The following is a 23,202-nucleotide window of genomic DNA, read 5'->3' as shown; positions in this document are numbered from 1 at the left end:
CCAGACAAGGATCCCATCCAAAAAGAGAATACAGACTAATATCCTTGATGAACACAGATGCAAAAATTCTCACCAAAATACTGGCCAAGAGGATCCGACAGTACATTAAAAGGATTATTCTCCACGACCAAGTGGGATTTATTCCAGGGCTGCAAGGTTGGTTCAACATCTGCAAATCAATCAATGTGCTATAATACATTAATAAAAGAAAGAACAAGAACCATGTGATACTCTCAATAGATGCTGAAAAAGCATTTGACAAAATACAGCATCCTTTCTTGATCAAAACTCTTCAAATTGTAGGGATAGAGGGCACATACCTCAATATCATCTATGGTGGCATCACAATTCCAGACTACAAGCTCTATTACAAAGCTGTCATCGTCAAGCCAGTATGGTACTGGCACAAAACAGACTCATAGATGAATGGAACAGAATAGAGAGCCCAGAAATAGACCCTCAACTCTATGGTCAACTATCTTCAACAAAGCAGGAAAGAATGTCCAACGGAAAAAAGACAGCCTCTTCAACAAATGGTGTTGGGAAAATTGGACAGCCACATGCGGAAAAAAGAAACTGGACCATTTCCTTACAACACATGAAAATAGACTCAAAAGGGATGAAGAACCTCAATGTGAGAAAGGAATCCATCAAAATCCTTGAGGAGACCACAGGCAGCAACCTCTTCGACCTCAACCATAGCAATTTCTTCCTAGGAACATTGCCAAAGGTGAAGGAAGCAAGGGCAAAAATGAACTATTGGGACTTCATCAAGATCAAAAGCTTTTGCACAGCAAAGGAAACAGTTAACAAAACCAAAAGACAACTGACAGAATGGGGGAAGATATTGCAAGCGACATATCAGATAAAGGGCTCATATCCAAAATCTATAAAGAGCTTATCAAACTCAACACCAAAAGAACAAATAATCCAATCAAGAAATAGGCAGAGGACATCAACAGACATTCCTGAAAAGAAGACATCCAGATGGCCAACAGACACATGAAAAAGTGCTCCACATCCCTTGGCATCAGGGAAATACAAGTCAAAACCACAATGAGATATTACCTCACACCAGTCAGAATGGCTATAATTAAGAAGTCAGGAAACGATAGATGCTGGCAGGATGTGGAGAAAGGGGAACCCTCCTACACTATTGGTGGGAATGCAAGCTGATGCATCCACTCTGGAAAACAGTGTGGAGGTTCCTCAAAAAACTGAAAATAGAGCTACCCTATGACCCAGCAATTGCACTACTGGGTTTTACCCTAAAGATACAAATGTAGTGATCCGAAAGGGCACATGCACCCAAATGTTTATAGCAGCAATGTAGTAATAGTAGTAATAGTAGCTAAATAGTAGCTAAACTATGGAAAGAGCCTAGATGTCCATCAACATATGAATGGATAAAGAAGAAGTGGTATATATATATACAATGGAGTACTATTCAGCCACAAAAAAAAAAAAGATTTCAAAATGAAATCTTGCCATTTATGATGATGTGGATGGAACTGGAGGGTATTATGCTTAGCGAAATAAGTCAATCAGAGAAAGACAGCTTTCATATGATCTCCCTGATATGAGGAAGTGGAGATGCAACATGGGGGATTTGGGGAGTAGGAAAAGAATAAATGAAACAAGATGGGATTGGGAGGGAGACAAACCATAAGAGACTCTTAATCTCAGAAAACAAACTGAGGGTTGCCGGTGGGGGAGAGGGGTAGGGAGAGGGTGGTGGTGGGGTTATGGACATTGGGGAGGGTATGTACTATGGTGAGTGCCGTGAAGTGTGTAAACCTGACGATTCACAGACCTGTACCCCTGGGGCTAATAATACATTATATGTTTATATATAAAAAAGGACATGTATTAAGTACCTACTATGTTCCAAGAATAGTTTAAGATCTTAAGAATACAGAAGTGAAAAAAAAAAGGTAAAATTTCTCCCTCACTTAATTTATCCTAATAAAGAAACACAGATGACAAAGAAAATGAAGAAGGAAAAATATACTATTTGCTCATCCAAGGAGTATATTTTGAGGGCACCAAGTGCTTGAGGAAGGCACTGTGGATTGACCAGTGAACCAAAGAGATGACGATTCCTACCTAACAGACTTTACATTCTAAGGTGAGAAAACAGAAAACATGTACATTACAATATGTCATGTGTTGGCTGGTTGTAAACTCTATGGAGAAAAATAAAGCTTGGAAGAGGGACAGAGCCTATCAGGTGGATGAGGATTATGATTTTAAACAGGGTCACCAGCAAAGCCCTCCAAGTTCATAACTAGACAAAGACTTGAAGGAGGTGAGCAAATTAGCTGCATGGATGTCTGGGAGAGGAACATTTGTGGGGAAGAAACAAAACAAGAACAAATTTCCCTGAAGCAGGAGTGTGACTGGAACTTTAGATGAACTGCCAGGAGGCCAGTGTGGCAAAGGATAGAGTGGGAGACAATGTGGGACATGAAGTCAGGGAAGTAAGGGAGTGGTGGGGTCATGAGTCCAGTCTGTGTATCCCTTTGAAAGCCATTGGAAAGGCCTGGGCTTTCACCATGAACAGAGTAAGAAGTTATTAGAATGCTTTTAGCAGAGGAATTGTGTGATCTCATAATTATACCTCTATCTTACAGATGAGGAAACAGATTCAGAAGGTTCAGCAGATTGCCTAAAATCACACAACTAGGAATTGACAGGCCTGTGAGGAGAAGCATATACTCTTTGACAGGAAAAGACAAAAGCAATTGGCCCTTTGTGTGGAAGTCTTAGACTGGGGCTGGGGAGGGGGGGCGGTTGGGATAAAACATACTATTTGCACTGGAAAAATGGATGGAGTAGGTGAGAGGGAGGGGTCTATGAAGGACTATGATCCAGTGGATTCTTTTTGCAGTAATATATTAGGGAAACACAAAACCTCCCTGAATTCCTTTGTATCCTAAAATGCAAATATGAGGCAGTTGCTACTGAAAATGTCAGGGGGTGGTCCTTAAGACCAAAGGCAATTAAATAGTTCTACAAAGTGGTACATAAACCCAAGGGACTAGTGACCTTGTATATGTTGCAAGAGAATAAATGGGTCATGGAAGGGTTGGCAGAAGTTCAAGGAAACTAAACCCAATGGGTCATTCCAGGAGAAAGAGGGATATATAGGGAACAATTTTCCCTGGCCTCTGTAATTAAGAGTGTCCTAGTGCTGTCTTGCCTTGTGTTTCTGGCCCAGACACAGCCCAGACTCTGATCCAGGTTGGAGTTGGGGTTCTCATATTTCAGTGACCAACATGTGCACACAGTGGGAAACCTCTGACTCTCCCCTCACATATGTGAAAACAGTCTTTGCTCCATAAATGATATTCTTTGATGACTTTCACTGGCTTCCCTTGTGATAGTTTTGGTGGGTTTGGGAAACAGAAAAGGAGGCAAGGATGAGACCAGGTGAGGGTGCTCCCTAACGAGCCTGTTCAGTGGCCACGTGTTGTAATGGAATGTGCCCTGGATGGAATTCAGAAATTCCTGTCTAATGTTTGCTCCTACGGAGCTATGTAGACTTGAGCGAATTTCTTTCCTCCTCTGTGGGCCTCAGTTCCAATATAGTGGGGCCAAGCTCTGTGCTTGGAAAGGCCCTTGCTAGCCCTCCATTCCATGTTTCTACAGTATAATCTCCTGATAATCTAGAAGGAATCCCATATTGTCACTGGAATAATGGTTCAGAGGATCTCTGGCAAAATCTCAGACCTGAGCATGGAGTAGAGACACACACAGACATGGGATCTAAAGGAGGGGAATTCTGTAGTGTCTTCTCAGACACAGAAGTGAGATTTCTCACTGGATACCAATATGCCTGTGCCCTCCATCTCCCAGGTATCTGGCTTCTCACTTCCTCCTATTTCTCTTCCACAAAAAAGGAGGGATCCAGATTTCGACCTTGAGTGCCTGCTAACTCTGATCAAGGACAGCTCCCAGGATGTGAGGAGACCTGGGCCCTGCCTTCAGGGAGCCACATGTCAAATTGGGTACTTCCCCCTCTGGTCTCCTGGTCAGAGTTGGGATACCATTGAGTTGAAATCTTGGTTTGGTTCATGCACTCAGAGGTACAACTTCAAACATGTAATTCATGTCAGGATGCATTGATGCTATTATTAGGGACCTTAAAATAATCTAGTACATGTTTTCTGACTGTCCAAATGGTAAGTCCTAAAATGAGCAAACCAGAGGACTATAGAGAGCTTTTAAAGACCAGAAGGTCTTCCTAAGAAGAACAGCCCATTAGTCCAGATAAATCAGCTATTGCATTGTGTTAAGGCAGGGGCCAGACCCCATGATATGTTTTAATCCCCTCTACCTTAGAGATGCCATAATTCTGAATTTGTGTGTCTGTATTCCGTGAATCCATGATTCTCTCTACATATTACCTTGTGAGTCTACCAGTCTATTATTGCATAAATCCATAGGTCTCTCTTTCTATGTGCTTGTCTCCAAAGAGATAAATGGGCACTTTTGGGAATAACCCTGTGACTCACACTCGCACTTGTACCAGTCATCTGACTTCCCCACACCTCAACTTCCTAGCCTATAAAATAGGTGGGGCACAGCCCCCACCTGTTTTGGTGGCTCATGGAAACTGTACCTCTCACCAGAGATGTTAGTGCTTCCTGAAGATATTAAACCCATTAGTGACAGCCTAGCCCCACAGAGGAGGAAGTGAGCCAATCAGAGCTCATGGATGGCTCAAGGTGCACAGATTGGATAATAGTAGGAAGGTTTTGGCCATATGGAGGAAGGAGGTTGGTTTAGGGTGTACTGTCATTGGAAAGCACACTCATTCATTCAATCATTCATTCATTGGTCTAGTTAGTGTTCTCCAGGTCCTCCAGTGGAATCAGATGATATACAGTGAATGTGTCCACAGTTATAAATGCATAGAAATTATGGTCTAGTGGGAATGACTCCATGGATAGTGAGGGTATAAATACATTTCCTTTGTAGAATAAGCCTCTACAATCATAGAATATCATAGCCAGGAGGGACTTCACTGACTATTTTATGGTGGAAGAGAAAAAGTGTAGAGATAGCGGAACACATGGGGGCCGCACTATGAGGCAATGACAGAATCAGAACTAGGCTGAGTTTCATTTGTGTTTTGAACAATCTCTATCTTGTTTTGTTGACATGCCTTAAAATGATTGCCCTTCTATGGCATTTTCTTCTGTATAGAGTGGGGTTGTCCCATCCTATGTCTGAGTTATAGGACTTCTTAATAACTGTGTCTGTTGGTCCACTAAAAGGTATAATTATTAAAGCATCCTGTATTTCAACACTAAAAACAGCTGTTTTGGCAGAAAAAAAAATGAAGAATAAATTTGGGTTCAAATTCTGGGTCTACTTCTTTAAGCTATGTGAGCTTTGGCAGGTTTTTAAAACTTGTTTAAGACACTATTATGGAGACTAAATGTGATGAACTAACCATGTGATATGTATGGCCCCAGTAAAAGATCATTCTTGTCCCATTGTCCTCATAAAACATCAGGCCTGGGTGCCAGCTGAGGTGGGACACAGAATAGGTAATGGAACAACCTAACACCACTTTCACGGACAGTAGGTTTCACAGATGAAGCTATGGAGTGTTTCAGACACGGATGGTACGTTTCACAGATGAAGCTATGGAGTGCTACAAGCCCACCCAACACAGGAATGATGGGGGAAAGCAGGAAACTTTCCAAGTCTGGGGCAGAATCTCCCCTTGCTTCCTCCAAACTGTTCAGGGGAAGACCCTGCAAGACCTGGCTTGGGCTGGGGAAGTGTCTGTGGACTAGTGGGGGTTTGTCTTCTTTGTTGAGGAAATTGGAAGCTTTAAGGTTTATGGTCATGGAGAAATTGGGATCCGTTATGGACAAATGTAGAAACACTTTTTCCTTACGTGCTGTGGGGCCACAGTGGGGCCTGCACTACTGATTTGAGGGAGTAGTAGTTTGCAACTAGGGCTTGGCTCAGGATCAAGATACCTTTCTGCATTGGGCAACTTGACATGGATCAGTGAGAAGAGCGTGGGCTCTGTAAATAAACAAGCCTCTGTTCAAGTGATACTCCATTGCCTATCAATGGGACTACCTTGGTGAAATAGTTAGGCCTCTGGGTCTTAGTTTCCTTGTAAAATAGGGCTAGTATAACCTACCTCACAGGATGTGCTTAATACATATTATTCCCATTTTTCTTGCTGTATTTACTGCACTGAAGAAAGGGAAGGAGGCAGATATTCAGGGACAGTGTTATGTCCAGAAATAAAAGGCATGTTGTAGCAATAAATACCATGGTTTATGAAGGCAGATGTATGTGAATTCTAGCTTCTTACCTAATTGCTTTGTGACAATGGGGAACTTCCTTAATCTTTTAGGGCCTCAGTTACAGGGTCTTCTGTAAATGTACATCCCTTATGAACTGTTTGGCATATACGAAGCATTCAGTTAAATGTTAGAGTTTACAATTGTTATCACACAGTGTCCATTTGGCTGGAATTCCCACTGTGCTGGTATCTAGGCCCAGTATTGAGGTCCAGAAAGGTGAGGATGAAGAGGTTATGGGGCAGTAAAGTTGAGGATGTGGGATATAGGGCATGATAAACTGAGGAGAGACACCCTAGATATAGAGCCTGAGCTCTGAGATCATTAAGCACCCACCCAGCTTCCTAAATAAACAGAATAACCTGCCAGTCCATGGAGCAAACCTGGAGTTCTTGGGGGGCTTTGCTGCCATCCTGAGGCAGAGACCACTGGGCCCAGCAACCCAAACCAGCAGGACCCGCCATGGGGCCCCTCAGAAAAAACTCACTATTTAGGCTGAGGAGAGGCACAATGTAGATTTTGGCACAGTGTATGAAAAATTGAGATGTTAACTGCATTTTGAAAAAGTCCTTGAAGACTCATGTGAACTAGAAACAATTTCATAGGTACAGATCTCATAGGCATCTCCACTCTCATAACTTCTAGAAAAAGAAGGCTGACTTATTTCATGAAGAAGGCCAAAGGAATCATTTATCTTGTGTTGAGGAAAATTCAATGTCAAGCAGAGACATGCCCTGCCTCTGAGTGAAGAGCCAGGCATACTGGGGAGGAATCTCACCAATGTAGTGCCAGCCCTGGTCCTCGTGATCTCTTCTGCTTCATTCAGATGCCATTAAATTGCCTCACTGCCACCCTATAAAAGGCCTTCCTAGTGGCCAGCTCCTCAGATCCTTGGCCTCTTCCCGTCTTGCTCCTGTCAGCGAAGAAGGTAAGTCTATGCCTGGGTTAGGGATACAACTAGGAAGGAGAGGTGACATTGGGGTGGGTTGAAGGTGGTCAAAATGAGGCATGAGGGTGGCCACTGAAGGAGATAGGGTAGAGCTGGCGGGAAGTGCAGAGGCTGGGGCCTGAGGGGGAGAGGCAGAGGTATGGAACTGGAGCCAAGCTGTTGGTCCTGTGTGAGAAGGGGTTGTCAGAGAACAAGCACACTTTCTCTCCCTGAGTGCAGTTGTGCAGTCCTCTCATGTATCCATTTATGTGGTAAAGTGATAGTCCAGCCGGCCTGAAGAGCAAATGGTAGAAACCCAAACTCCAGCCTTGTCATGCTCTGTAAGGCTCAACTTGAAACTCCCACTGGTTCTGGGTCTACTGACAAGAACTTGCTTTCCCTGGGTACTGCCTGGCCTGGCAGGAAGGAGTAAGAAAGCCAGTCTTGAGAGAGCTGGCAATGAGGGGAAATAATTTTCTAAGGAGAATCTGTAATACAGGCAATAAAGTGAGTAAGAAAAGAGGAGGCTTGAAGAATTGGGTAGAAACAGACATCACTCCTTCCATCCCTTCATTTTCCACTATGGAAACTGAGGCACATGTCCAGGCACAGGCACAAGAGCCAAGCAAGATCCCTGTCTTTGAGTCCACCCTATGTCAGGTCTGAGTGCCTGTGACCTTCCCAAAAGTGTTCCTGCTTACAGATCATTCTATGCATATGGGATGCTGAGGGTTTCCCTGGAAACCTTCTAGTTCTGATGAGACTTTTCTTTTCAGATTTTACAAAACCACAGGAAGATGTGTGATCAGCAGAAGCAGCAACAGTTCCCCCCGTCTTGTGTGAAAGGTTCTGGATTGGGAGCTGTGCAGAGTACCAAAGGTACCTCTGTGAAATGTCCAGCTCCATCCCAGATCCAAACCTATGTGAGATGTGTAACTCCTTGCCAGACACAGACCTATGTAAAATGCCCAGCTCCATGCCCAACTCAGGCCTATGTGAAATGTGTAACTCCTTGCCAGACTCAGACCTATGTTAAATGCCCAGCTCCATGCCCGACTCAGACCTATGCGAAATGTATAACTCCTTGCCAGTCTCAGACCTATGTGAAATGCCCAGCTCCATCCCAGACAACCTATATGAAATGCCCAGCTCCTTGTCAGACGTACATGAAGTGTCCAGCTCTGTGCCAGACAACCTATGTGAAGTGCCCAACCCCCTGCCAGACTCAGACTTGCTATGGTCAGGGCCCTTCTCCTGGCCAGACCTACTATGTTCAGGCTCCAGCAAGTAGCTCGACCACCTCATGCAGCGTACCTGATCCATGCTCTGCACCCTGTTCCACCAGCTACTGCTGCCTGGCTCCCCGGACCTTCGGGGTGAGTCCCCTGAGACGCTGGGTCCAACGGCCCCAAGACTGCAACTCAGGATCATCTGGCTGCTGCGAAGATTCTGGGTGCTGCAGCTGTGGGGGCTGCAGCTGTGGTGGCTCTGGCTCTGGGTGCTGCTGCTTGGGAATTATCCCCATGAGGTCCCGAGGTCCTGCATGCTGTGATCGTGACGATGACTGCTGCTGTTAAATACAAAACAGCCTTGTTCCACCTTCTGGAACATTCACCAGCCTCTGGCCCCCACTTCCCTATATTCCCAATGATGTAGAATCTCATTGCTTCACTGTGTACTTTGCTTCTCTATGAAGGCAGCCTGCTGGAGTTCGCGCTCTCCCCAAACTTTGGCAAGAATAAAGCTCTGAATGCAATTCATAGTGGTGTCCTGTCTATTTGGTCCATATTTCTGCTTTTTCTATCAGAAACTCTTCCTCTCTTCCTCTTGCTTCTCAACAAGAGGAAAGGTCTGCATGGACATGAATAAGCAGACCAAGCTGGAATAATCCTAGCCTGGGATTCTGGACTATTCTAGAATGCCCCTAATAAACTTCCCCATGCAAGTTAGCTGGAGATTTGGGGGTCAGGAGATGCCTTTTTCCTGCCCTCTGATGAGTGTAAGCAGAGAGATTGGCTATGCTTAGGCTCTCATGGTAGCATGATTGTTGCATGTGAACTCAGGGTTCAGCTTCCTGGATGTTGAAGGGTCTGTGAAATCAGATCTCTTCAGGAGCTTTAAGAAGATGCCCCTTCCTTGTGTGGGAGTGGCTCTATGGATTCCATTATCTCATCTGATGAGTTTGGCCCCCTGAAGCCCCAGAGGAAAGACCTGAGGGAAAGCATGGGGAACCACCCTCAGGTGGTTTCCACTCAGCAGGTGGAAATTCCCCCACGTTAGCCAGGGAGACAGCCCTAGGAGTGAGCCTCTTGGCGTAAGCATCTGGTCCTGGGCTTCCTCACTAGCATTTCTTCCTCCATTCTTCACTTGCACTTCCTCACTAGCACTTCCTCCTCCATTACTTTGATAACCCGGGGGTTTGGGGTGGGTTTTTATAGCTAGAGACTGTAAACCCACACAGCAAAAAGGAAATAAGTAGGGGATAAGTGCTCTTCAGCACAGTCCCACAAACCCTGGTGCACGAGCAGAGGAGGCAGCAGAGCAGAGGAGGCAGCACGTTTGGTGAATATGTAAATGAACATTCCAACTAGAACTGGGAAGTTGAGTTCCTTTTTAAGCAACCTCTCTCAGGTTATGCTGGGACACTTGTGGAGTATCATCTGGACTACTGTGCTGCCTTGGAAGATCTGAGTCACCCATGATCCCCCAAATCACACTCCATCCCTCCAGCCAAACTCACTGCAGCCAGATCACTGGGCACCATGATCTCCTCTTGTACCACCTAGTAGCTCTGGCAATTTTGGTCTCTGTGCTGCTCCTTCAGCAATGAATGTGGGCATGTGATGTTTTTATATTTATTAATTAAAAATCAGGTAAGTAGCATGAACTATGTAAACATTCGAATAGTACAGTTGATGTTTGAACAATGCAGGGGTTAGGGGCACCAATCTCCCCTCTAAAATCCACACTTCTGACTCCCTGGAAAGGTAACTACTAATAGCCTACTGTTCACCTTACTGATAAGATAATCAATTAACACATATTTTGTATGTTATGTGTATTTTATACTGTATTCTTATAATGAAGTGAGTTAGAGAACAGGAAGTATTATTAAGAAAATCATAAGATAGAGAAAATACATTTATAATACTGTATTCATTGGAAAAAAATATAATTGGACCTGTACAGTTCGAATCCATGTTGTTCAAGGATCAACTGCATGACTTTTATAGACAACAATTACTTTTTAATTTCCAATTCCACATCCTATTCCAGGGATGACCCTGGATTAGAGTTTGGATTAGATCTTTGTCTAGCCCCACTGTGGCCCAAAATATGTACAGAATGGATAGCATCCTAAAAGTCCAGCCCAGCACTGATGTGTCAGTAAAGTATTGTTGGGAATCCATTTTATAACTCATAATAAACTTCTAAAATTCCCATTTTCTCTCCTCTTCAATTCTCCCATATCCTGAGCACAGACGCTCAAGTTTCCCTCACTGAAAGCCCCCAAATCCTCTCTAACATCCAGACAGTGTGGCTTCTTTGTCTCCTTCTCCCTTGCCACCCCCCCCAACCCAGCAGACCCAAGTCTGGTCCTAGTTGTGTAGCCTGAGCCTCCTTGGCTGATTTGCTAGTTTTCTCTATCCTTTGCCCAATCCTGGGATTCTCCTTTCCAGAGGAACTCACCCAGGAACAAAAACCTCTCCTTTTCCCCCAGCTGTTCTAGCTCAATGCCATTCTGTTCATTTTGTACAGGGAAGAGAGAAGATACTATAAAGCTTAAAAGGCAAACACATAATTCTCTTGGTACAGAGCGTAAGTAAAAGAAATGTAGAAGAGAGTAAACACATGCATTAGTAAATGTCAACCCATTACATATCCTGAAGATTGCTCTATGATGACCAATTTTCATTTATTAGTGAATATTCAACTCAATATTGAAATTTAATTGAAATATTCATCTCAAGTTTTGGTTAGTACATATAATTGTATCTTTTTCTCTTTGTTGTTTGCTTTCTGACATTTCTGTTGTGTGGCTAAGCAGTGATATATTTAACCATCCCCTTATTGCCCTTTCTGACATGTATTTTGATTTCTCTTTCTTTTTCTCTCCTTCTGTCTTCCTTTCTCTCGATTTTTGCCTCACTTTGTCTGTCTGTCTCTTTCTCATTATTGTATGAGTTGCTGTTAAGGTCTTTGTAAATATTTTAAACATTTTATATTGAAATATAAAAGTATAGAAAAGTACACAAATCATAAGTTCATCATCCAACAAACACATCTCTATAACTACCACCTAGACCCAAGAAAGTTAATGTCATGTTGAAAGCAAATCAAAGTCTCTGGTCCCCAAAGAGCAGGGCACTAAGTTTGGAGGCATGAGGTGGAGCAGAATAGAAGTATCCCTCTACAACTCCAGAGCTTTGGAAGAGCGCTGCTTGTGTGCCAGGGATGTATATGTAGGAAAGTCCATGTGAGGAGAAGCAGCCAATGGAATCCAGGCTTTCAATGCACCCCAGGTGTGTACTTAGGAGTACCTCCAAAGAACCCCAACATATGGTGCTGGACTCTCCCCCTCCTTACACAGACCTCAGGATACTGAGAAGCCAGACGCCAGAACCTGAGAAGCCTGTGTGAGCTTGGCCAGTCTGGAAGGTCTAGAAGTAACTTTGGTGTCTGATTATCATTAATCCATCTAATAAATAGTTGCTGAGCATCTATTTTCTTCCAGGCACCATCACTGCCATTTTGGAGTTTACAGCAGAGAGGGGGAATAAACAATAAAAACCCAATAAATAAATGTAAAGGTGCACAGCTATGAAGGGTACTGGGTGCCCTGACATCCTGCAATATACAGATTTTACCTGTTCAGGGAGATCAGAAAGGACTTCTTTGAGAAAGTGCAGATCAATCTCAAGGTTGAGTAGGAGTTAATTACTGAGCAACAAAGAAAGGCCTCTCCAGGCAGAGGCAGAAGCACAGCCTGGGACTCTGTGGGAGGAGGGGGCCTGGTAGGAGTTAGGAGCTGAAGGGAGAGAGTGAACAGTGAGACAGAAGGGCAGGAGTATCTGATGGGTGCTACTATGGGTGGGGATGGATGGTGTTGCTGGAGATATCCATTCAGCCAAAGAGAGCTGTTGTGAGGTTTCAGGGAGGCAGGTGGTAGATACTATATTATTTGTGCCTCTTAAAGTTTATTTTTCTCTGCAAAAATAATTCATATTTTTAGAGCATATAAAGGATAATCTAAAACAACTACCTAGTAGCATTAATTTATCTGGTTCTTTCCTACCCTGCCCTGTGTAGCTGCCTGGTTTTGGGTCTAGCTTGTACAGGTACCATATGACAGCTTGGGCCACTCTGTGAGTAAAGCTGCCTTCAAGTGCCAGCATCAGGTGGTCTTTGCTCACAGCTGGTGCTCTCATCTCTACAATTGATGGGTTAGAAAAGAATACAATATTCAGTTTCAGGACATTTTAAGGCAAATCAAAAGTTCTACCATGTTTTGTTTTTTATAGGTAAACAAATCTTGATGTGTTATTTTTTATGTAAATTAATCCAGATTTCCTGACTCCTGGTCCCTCTACACTAATTATAGAGAACTTATTGGGAATAAGTTAAAGGGAATGGCAAGTCCAGAACATGAAGCAAATCCCTGGGAGATTGGGGACAGTGTCCTCGGATGTGCTGAGGTGCTGCTCTCCTGGGTTCTTTCAAGAGTCTGCTTTCCCACGGTTTTTCTGGAATAGAAAATTCTACTGACTTGAATCCTAATTCCACTTCCCTGTATAGACTAGTTTTTAATAATGTTTTCTCTCAGGAAAATGTTTGTGCCAAAATTATTCACAAGTAAGTCTAATACATGCAGATAGGCCTCATAATATTTCCAAATTTAAGATATAAACATATAGTCAAATATATTTAAGTTTTTATTTTAAAATACATTATATGTATATTGTCTTGAATGTATAACTAATGTGATTAAATACCATAAGGAAAAGGACTCAGATCTATTCTTGACATCTACAAGGAAGGACAGAAGGAATTGTCCTTTATTTAGTGAGGGCTTACTGTGTGCTGGGCACAATGTTAGTTGCTTTACATGCGATGCCTCTCTTCTCTGAGCAATGAGATGAACGGCTTGGCAGGTGTGGGAGGAGCAACAGCCAGTGTTATGCTGACTGGGAACTTTGAGAAAGACAGGCCCATTTTTTGATGTTATGACTTCGGACAAGTTGTATGATCTCTTCACCCAGAGGGATGGTGTCTCATAAAACTGCCTGAAATATTGCCAAGCAAAACCCATGAAGCCATTGTCCTGTCCCTGGTTGGCGGGGCTCAGTCTGTAAACCTGAAAGCTACTTCAACTAAGAGAGTGACAATCATATCAGATGAGAACTGTTAAGGGGTTCTCATGGTTTGAAATTTTACAGTTCTAAAGTAAAATGCAATGAGAGAAGGTTTTGTTTATGGATCTGATTATGAAAAGGTATACTGACGTTTAAAGTGACTGTAGTCTACCAGATTCTTCCACCTCTGTTCTCATGCCAGCTCTGCCATAGTACATTCTCTAAGACAGAATAAGCCACTTCACCCCTTTGAACTCCAGTGTCCATGTCTATAAAATTAGGAAGTTGGATGAAACAGTCACCAAGGGCTGTTTCTAGCCCTGACAGTCTATGCTTCCAATTTTTTGGCTCTCCCTCAAAGTTCAGACAGTGGAGCCTTCCAGGAGAATAGAAATGGGGTAGAAGTTTGATAGCTAACTGGTGGCCTCCCTTAAAGAGACATAGTCAGTGGGGCATCCAGATTAATAGCTCTTCCCTGGGGATTCAGTGCTTGACAATAAAGGAGAATCTAGGCCAGGTCTTAAGACAGAAGCTAGCTGGGAAAAATGTCACAATCAGATGTCATTCCTTGTCACTGGTGTAAGCATCTCCACCCTGCTGATGATTGCTGATGGCACAATTAGCAAGTTGGCTGTATGGGACAGGACAGGTGGATGATGTAGCAGGCATCTCTCCCCACAGTAGGGACAAAGGGTGGAAGAGTATGTGTGGCTCCAAAACACAGAGAAAAGCAGACAGTGATTAATATTCTCAGAGATCCTCGCAGCCAGCCCTTGTGTCCAACCCACATGCACATCCTGCTGGGAGATGTGTTCACCTTAACCTATTAGACAGACGATTTATAGGAGAGGGAATTAGGTCTTATCTGATTGATGTCCCAGAGTCTAGCATAGGGCAGGACTCAATATTTTCTTATAAAATAAAGAAATTAATCTTCCTTATTTATATGTCTATTCTATGGTAACTTTCTGTATTTTTTTTAAATCCAGTCTGATTATCCAGGGAACAGCAGAGAAAACTCAGAGGCATAATTTCTATGGACTTCTCAGACAGAAAAATGTCAAGCTAAATACTATCAACCGTTCATTGAACCTGTCTCAATGTTAAACACTCCATACATCCCACCTCTGACCACCAGGCTCTGCTCCAGCTCTTCACCCTACCCTGCTTTATTTTTCTTCCTAGACTGCTTTTCTACTAATACTATGTCATGTCTTTGTTTGTTTTGTTTTCTGACTAGATTGCCTTCCTACTAGATTGCTTTTCCAACTTCCTCAAAGGATTGAAAATACAGTCCCAAATAGAGGAACCCACTATGAATTTATCACACAGCTGTGGACTGGTGAACACTTTCCCTAAGAAGTCTTTATTTTCAAAATTTCTCAGGTAAAATCTCTTCTGAAAACTTCAAAAGGGGCACAGCATTTCTGTGTGATATCTTAAATGAAAAGCTTTTTTTCCTTATTCTCAGTAAAGTATGATTGGCAAAAATTGTATATATTTAAAGTGTACAACATGATATGATATATATATTATGAAATGTTTATCAAAATCAAGCTGATTAACATATCCATGACATCACATAGTTACTGGTATGTGTGTGTGTGTGTGTGTGTGTGTGTGTTTATTTCTGTGTGTTTCTGGGTGAGTGCATGTAAGATGTACTCTTTAAGCAAATTTAAAGTACACAATACTGTATTATTAACTGTATTCACCATGCTGTATATTAGAGCCCCAGAACTTATTCATCTTATGATTGAAAGTTTATACCCTTTATCGACATCTCCCATTTTCCACACACACCCCCTCCCCCATCCCTGGTAACTACCATTCCATTCTATTTTTATGAATTTAACTGTTTTAGATTTCATATGGAAGTGAAATCACGTATTGTTTGTTTTTCTGTGTCTAGCTTATTTCATTCAGTATAATATCCTCCAAGTCTCCCATGTTGTTGTAAATGGCAGGATTCCCTTCTTTTTATAACTGAGTAATATCCCATTGTGTATATATATATCACATTTTCTTTATTCATCATCCATTAACAGATGATTAGGTTGTTTCTGTATCTTGGCTATTGTGAATAATTAAGTCACTTCTTAATTGCCCACATTAGCAGGTCAGAAAGGTTTTTGTGTGTGTGGAGGTTTTTTCCCCTCCACTCATTTCCTATTTCCTGGCAAATGTCTGCCCATGAATGAAGAGGTCTATTGAAAAGAAATCTGTGTTCTTTATTTCTAGGTGGATCTATCTGACTATCCTTCCTCAGCAGGGATAGAGTTCTGGCTCTGGAATAGGGAGAAGGTAAAAATGTTGTCCCTGTGCCCTTAGCTCAATCTCCTGCATCCTCATGCCCATGTCTTGATACACATTCACATTCCTGCAGGTGTCTTAAAAAGAATAAGAGCACCTTCATGGTTCAGGGTGGGGTAAGGAGAGAAACACACAACCTTTCTTCAAAACATACATATTTTAAGAAGGCTAAGTTAGGCTTCCTTGTATCAGGAAAAACCAAATTCACTTATTATAACTATAAAGTTTCATCAGAATTGTATTTTATAATCTCTCTTTTTAAGGAACTATTACACTTTAAATGGGGATTTTGGCAGATATTTTTGAGAGGGGAAATAAACTCTTAATATGATAAGAAATAATATTCAGGTTAACATAAATTCAGTTTATACAGTCCTTGCCCTTCTTGAGCCCACTGAATCATAGACAAGCAACCACCACTAATATCAATCTCACTATAGTTTTCATTAGTTATACTTCTCATAAAAATAAATTTAATTTTTCCAGCCATTAACAATCATTTATTTTCCTGAACTCCCACAAAATTAAAATCATTAAATCAATTAGAGCATAATATGCAGTCCTTTAGTGTTAAAAGCAGAGTTGTAGAACTCTACCTATATCACCTCATATCACCAAAGCAACTCTATTGCATTGTTTTCATATTATCATCTTCTAATTCTGTAGAATATTTTGACTCCCAGATCCCTCTTACTTTGCACATCTTTACATCTTGCTGTTACACAGTCTAACTATGAGTATGTATCTCTGCTCCTCTACAACCACTGTTCCCATGTCCTCCTTGGTTCATTTGCACTGCTCAAGCCTGACTTCCAGACATCCACACTTTGGTTTCAGAGGGAATAACCTCTATGGAATAGCCTCTGTCTGACTCATATTGAAGCTGGTGGAGGACTTGTCTGTTGGGCCTTGTAGATGGTAATTTTGTAAGACCATCTTTGAAGATAAGGGAGGTTTCTGAATCTCTCTGAATCCACCCTTTACCTGGTGTAATACTTTGCACATAGAATGGGTTTCATAAATGAGAGAGAATGAGACACACCTAACCCTCATTCTTCTGCCATCTTTATCTTTAGAAGTATCCCACAGAAGTAGCCACAGTTGAGTCCAATGAAGAAAATAGAACAACAAGACTTCTATAATACCCTCCCCTGGACCAGGAAATCTTGCCAGGCAGAATGATGCCTATTAAAATACCAAAACATGGTAAATGATCATATTAACTGGAATAATAGTAAGAGGAGTAAAAGGAGTAGCTATCACTTTTTTTAGATACAGCCATTTGTGTGGTACTATGCTCAGTGCTTCGTAGGCTATATCTCATGTGATGCTTACAGATGAGCAGAACAATGGTTACTATTCTGCAGACCATGAAACTGTAGTTTAGAAGATATATGTAACTTGCTGAAGATAGCATAGCTTGCCCATGAAGTAAGCATGCTAACTTCAATCTCTGAATCCAAAACTCTCCTGAATAATACCTCTTATTCAGAGCATCCCCTTTGCCGTCAATCCTCTGCCCCTCTAATGTCAACTCCAGCCTCTCTTTACTGGAGGTATGTTTAGGGTCAGTACATCATCACATCATACTTTCATCGATTATCATTGGTTTTTGAAAAACTTTTTCTTCAAAACCCTGGTGCAAATCAAGGTCTCCTCTCTTTGAAGTGCTGTAGTTCTTTGAATCAACACCACATCTCAGCCAACTAGGCATCATGACACCTTACTTTGACCACTCTGTATAACATTCAGACAGTGGTTTTTTCATTCTATTTTTTTTCTGCTTCATCTCTCACAATCTCTTAAACTTTCTGAAATTGTGATCTCTGCTTCTTCTATCCTACACCTTTAAAAAATTGTTATAAAATAATGTCAGCCTCACCATTAAAACTGCTATTTCCAATGTCGCCAGTGATGAAATTTGGAAGTTTTGGGTTCATGAGTGAAGAGCTAAGAAAGAATTTTTGAGAATTTTTGGTGCAAAAAGTGATTTTATTATAGCATGGGAACAGGATCCATGGACAGAAAGAGATGCACTGGGATTGTAAGGAATGACTGATTATATACTTTTTAATTAGTGGGGGTTAGGGATAGCATAAGTCTCTAAGGAATTTGGAAACAAGGCTTTCAGGACCTCGAGGGGCTACCTGCTATTAAGATAAGGTTATTTTTAGTCATAAACATTAAGGCACTGAGGCATCCATGAGTTCCTTGAGGAAGGTCATGCTCTGAATGTCACAGATATCTATCAGTGGGCTGCAAGCTGTAAGGATATTTAATTTAAGCTACACTTCCTCGCCTCTGTTTCTCTCATCATTTCCCCCTGGAACAACTTTGACCCTTAAATCTTTAAGGTTATAGAAGGCAGAAGTTCTCATCTTCTGTAGCTTCTTCCTGCTAAAAAGGGGCATAGCCGTTCCTATGGGTCAGGGTTGGTCAGTTGAGATTTAATAGGAGTTAAGAAAGGCTAGGGGTGCCTGGGTGGCTCAGTGGGTTAAGCCTCTGCCTTCAGCTCAGGTCATGATCTCAGGGTCTTGGGATCGAGCCCCGCATCGGGCTCTCTGCTTAGCGGGGAGCCTGCTTCCCCCTCTCTCTCTGCCTGCTTCTCTGTCTACTTGTGATCTGTCTCTCTCTGTCAAATAAATAAACAAATCTTAAAAAATAAATAAATAAATAAACAAATCTTAAAAAAAAAAAAAAAGAAAGGCTAAGGCAGCTGCATCTAGAGTTAATAACAGATGTGAGTCTTCTTGAGCAGATGATCCATTTCTGGCTTGAAGTTATGGCAGTGAAGGAGTCTTGGCACCAGGAGAAAGAGTAAAAGTAGTTCCTTGAGGAAGACCAGGAGAAAATAGTAAAACATGATTAAAATAACAAGAGAAAAGAAGCCCAGTAAAAGACCTTTGTAGTTAACCAAAATCTTCCTCCAGTAACCAATTATTAAATGAGAGGGAGGGATTGTTTAAAGCACCGATTTGAGTATTTATATTTTTTAGCAATCCTGTTATATTTTTGGGGTAATCTGGAATACATACACAACATTTCATTTTAATAATGGCTCACGATCCACCTTGTGCAGCTGTTAAAACATCTAATGCCATTCTATTTTGTAGAACTGTTGTATGCATTTGAGTTATTTCAGTGTTTAATAATAACAATGCTATTTTGAGAGTCATTTAAGGCCCTAATTGTATAGGGGTGGTGTTAATCATCTTATAGATTCTGTTTTGTTTAGTAAGCAATCAGTTAATTAATAAGAGGCACTTTTGGGGTGCCTGGGTGGTTCAGTGGGTTGAAGCCTCTGCCTTCGGCTCGGGTCATGGTCTCAGGGTCTTGGGATCAAGCCCCACATCGGGCTCTCTGCTCACCAGGGGGCCTGCTTCCCATCTCTCTCTCTGCCTGCTTCTCTACCTACTTGTGATCTCTGTCAAATAAATAAATAAAAATCTTCAAAAAAAAAATAAGAGGCACTTTTATAGAAACAAAAGAAACATAGGTTGATGGTTACAGCAAATTCTAAACCCAGTGTCTGAGTCTCAAGTGCTGCCATTAAGAAGGGTTTTAGATGTCAGTTTCGAAGCATCCTCAAATGGAGTGGGAACAGGCAGCCAGAATCAAGGTTTTTTTGGTTTGTAATTCAAATGTCTCCAATGATCATTTTGAACAGCCCATAGAACAACAGGTACAAAGATTGTCTACACATAAGTCTTGTGGCAATTTTTTTGAAGCTGACCTCAAGTTGTTCACCATTGGTTTTTAGGGCTCTGGTGGGGAGGCAGTTTTAGTTTTTAATGAGTTTATGTCAAGAGAATAAAAGAAAATTGGGAACCTAGTTTGGAGAGCCATAGCTAAATATTTGAGGAAACCAGAAGAATTCAGAAACTAGTGATAAAACATAATATTTACAAAGATGTGTTATTGAGACATTTTTCTCTAGAATCACCCTCATTTTTAATCAGAGAAAGCCAAATAAAGACTAATTCATTAAAAAAAAGTACAATTTTAACAAACTTGGTCTGATTATTTTTATAAGCTCAGTAAGAATAGTAATTGATCCTATAGATCTTTTAAGATTTGCTTTGCCTGAGGGGTACCTGGGGAGCTCAATCAGTTAAGTGTCTACCTCTGGCTCAAGTCTTGATCCCAGAAGTCAGGTCATGATCCCAGAGCCCTGGGATCTAGCCACCTATCAGGCTCCCTCTGTCTCTTTCTCTCTCTCTTCCTCTTGCCTCTCTCCACTTATGCTCTCTGTCTCTCAAATAAATACATAAAATTCTCAAAAAAAATTGTTTTGCTGGAACTTTTTCTTTCTTTCTTTTCTTTTCTTTTTTTTTTTTTTTTATTAACCTATAATGTATTATTTGTCTCAGTGGTACAGGTCTGATTCATCAGTCTTACACAATTCACTTGCTGGAATTTTTTTTAAAGGAATCTCAATTGGACTCTCAGTAGCCTCTCTTCATCAGAAGCCAGGCCAAATACTTGCCATCAGACATGCCTTCAATACCTATAGATTTGGGCAAATCCTTCTCAAGTTCCCCAAAGTATCCTGAGGTTCCCGCACCCGCCAGGAAGTGACATTCTTTATTCACTTGGTGAGGCTGATGGGAATTCTGTAAGCGAGATACCAGGCCAACAGTTCTAAGGGGCTTTATTGACTCCATTAAGTCAACCTTAATACCTTATAGCTCTTTGGTTATACCTGAGTCTGAATGTCTCTCTCAAATATGGTAAAGCCTTGGTAAATATTTCCAATGGTGTCCTGTTACAAGGATAACAGTTTCTTATTGAAATTTATATTGAAATTGAGGCAGATAGAGACTCCCGGCTCCAGCCTCTTTCTGTCCCTGGCTCCCCTTTGCTCCAGCTAAGGACAAGAAAAGACCAAATAGCCATTCCATTGGACTAAGATAAGATAACAAGTCATTGCTCCTGCTGAGACAGAAGAAAAAGACCAGAAGCCTGGTCCTGTTTGAATAAGAAAGAGAAACGGCACCCCCCTCCCCAGGTGATTTGGCACTCTCCTGAGATGCCTCCGCATAGATTATACTTCCACATGAAAGGGCCATTTGGTCTTGGGGAACTGGGAAAGTGTCCCGGCCTTGAGAGCCCACAAAAACACCCTGCTACCATCCCCCATTGCCTGTAACCATAAAAACTCACTTCTAACCCTGTAGGGTGCTCAGTCTTTGGGAATGATCCCACTGAGCCTGCTGGCATTAATAAAGCTGTGTTCTCACATCTCTCTGTGTGCCATTTGGGTTTCCTAGGTCACCTCAGATTTTCTGCAACAAAATAACTGTGATTACCATGAAAGAACGAATACTCATTGAATGCTTTTGAATTTCAGAGGGTGTAGGTAGAGAGAAAATTTAAATGCCTCAATTTATTTACCAAGGAATATTTTATCATACTTTTGTACATCATAGATATCTGAAGAGAAAATGTCCTTAATCTGGAAAAAGCAAACATTAGAGAACCAGCAATGTTTCAAACAAGTCATAAAAACAAGAGTCACAAGAGTCACAAAAACAAGAGAAAAAAATATTTTCTCTAGTTTATTTAGTTCCGTATTACTAATTCTTGTTCTGTTTGAATACAGCTTTTAGTTAGTTTTGGAAATTCTTACCCATTTTAGTTTTATGATTTTTAAAGATACCAAAAACCTGTCTTTGTTAAAAAAATTGGTTATCAATCTCCTTGAAGATGAAACTTGTTTTGCAAGAGCATCAGAACAGTAACTAAAAATGACAAATTCTCAAAAATGGATACAGCTAAAGATCTGATGAGAGATCATAATATAGCTGGCAAGAAAATCCAGTTATTTCTGTGACACATAACATTTTAATAATCAGAATATCAAGTGATGGCCTCATACCAAAACATATAAAAACTTTAGTAGGAATTGTATATAATCTCCAGAACAGCTAGAACATTTAACCAAACATAACCAAAGGCTTATTATTTGTTTAACAGTGCTTCCAGAGTAACTTAACATATCAAATAAACAAGCCTAATTGGTTAAAAAGACTTCATTTACAATTTACATCTCAGGGAAGTTTGTTAAAAACCTCAGAATTTATAAATAGTAGAGAGTCTTAATAGGATTACAGAATATTATAAAACTTAAAATTTAATTATTTAATTAAAGTGGCAGTAAGAGATTCCAAAGGTAAATATGTAGGGATATATAATTGTTAGTGAAACTTAGCTCCTTTAAAATTGAGAAGTTTTAATTATCTTAAGTAATCAAAGACATGATAGAAACAAAACATACAAACTTTGGTTTTCCAGGCAGACAAAAGAGAGAGAGAGAGAAGATAATTTGTTTACATTTTCTTATCAAGAGCAGATCAACAATCCAAGAAAATTTTGTCTTTTTAACAGAGAGAAAAACAGAATTTCAATCTTATACCAGTGTACCATTAAAATCCATCTATTTCCAAATAAGTAAAATAAAATAAAATAAAATAAAATCCATTTTTTCAACCTTAGTCCTGACGTTGCGTAATTTTTTTCCAAAGATTTCCCTTCATAAACATTTTACAACTTTTTTTTTTAATTCATTCAGATTTTACCTAAGCCCTTTCCCCCCATCAGTCTTAATTATATTTAGCAGAATTTTAATTCTTAGAAACCTTAGTCTCCAGTGAAAACTAAGTAGTAACCCATTGAGAACTATATGTTACACCAAAATTCTTTTGGGTCTGAAATTTATAAATACATTTCTAATTAGATTTTTTTTTCATAGTGCAACCTTTTACTAAAGCACAAAGCATATTTACCCACAGACCTAAATATTTTTTAGCATCTCTGCAATAAGAAGTCAAAAGCACAAACATAACATTCAGTAATCAATGCTTTGGAATTTTTGGAAAAGAATCAAGACCTAGATGTCCAACAAATTCAATGTAATTTATCATCCAAGCAAAACTTTAAAGTTTTGGGTTACAAAAGACTTTGAAAGCTATTTTAGCAATTACCCATGGAAACTTTGAGACAGAAAAAATTAACAATCATTTTAAGTCATCTTTTTACTGACAAATTGCAATGGAGAAAACATGAATTTCTTTTATTTTTTTTCATGTTTCAGAGAACATGAACTTATTTGACCTTTAATAAACCAGGTAGAATAAAAGTTTCATAATGTTGATAACTCTAAAGACGTAGGTATCTTAATTAAACCAACAAACTTAAATTAGTTTAAATACTAAATATATTTTACCTGGGTCCACTTAAAAGTCAATCATTTTGTTCCCCATTGTCAATATTT

The 23,202-nt window shown here is 40.7% G+C and overlaps 2 protein-coding genes across 2 annotated transcripts in view; both read left to right on the top strand.

Annotated features, from left to right (window-relative positions):
• Nucleotides 1-23,202, top strand: part of LOC308341913 (uncharacterized protein) — a gene marked incomplete at both ends in the record, with an annotated part of 151,962 nt that overhangs the window by 70,152 nt on the left and 58,608 nt on the right. The window lies entirely within an intron of this gene.
• KPLCE (KPRP N-terminal and LCE C-terminal like protein) lies at nt 7,216-9,016 on the top strand. The gene is made up of 2 exons (XM_080802884.1): nt 7,216-7,263; nt 8,040-9,016. Exon 2 carries the CDS (start codon nt 8,061-8,063, stop codon nt 8,838-8,840), a length of 780 nt encoding a protein of 259 aa, XP_080659010.1. The 5' UTR covers nt 7,216-7,263; nt 8,040-8,060; the 3' UTR covers nt 8,841-9,016.

The sequence above is a fragment of the Martes martes genome (genome assembly GCF_963455335.1).
Source record: "Martes martes genome assembly, chromosome: 4".
Lineage (NCBI taxonomy): Eukaryota > Metazoa > Chordata > Mammalia > Carnivora > Mustelidae > Martes > Martes martes.
This window is presented reverse-complemented; position numbering and strand designations above follow the sequence as displayed.

Coding starts and splice junctions, on each gene's coding strand:
- KPLCE (XM_080802884.1), top strand. CDS start 8,061: ATGTGTGATCAGCAGAAGCAGCAACAGTTCCCCCCGTCTTGTGTGAAA.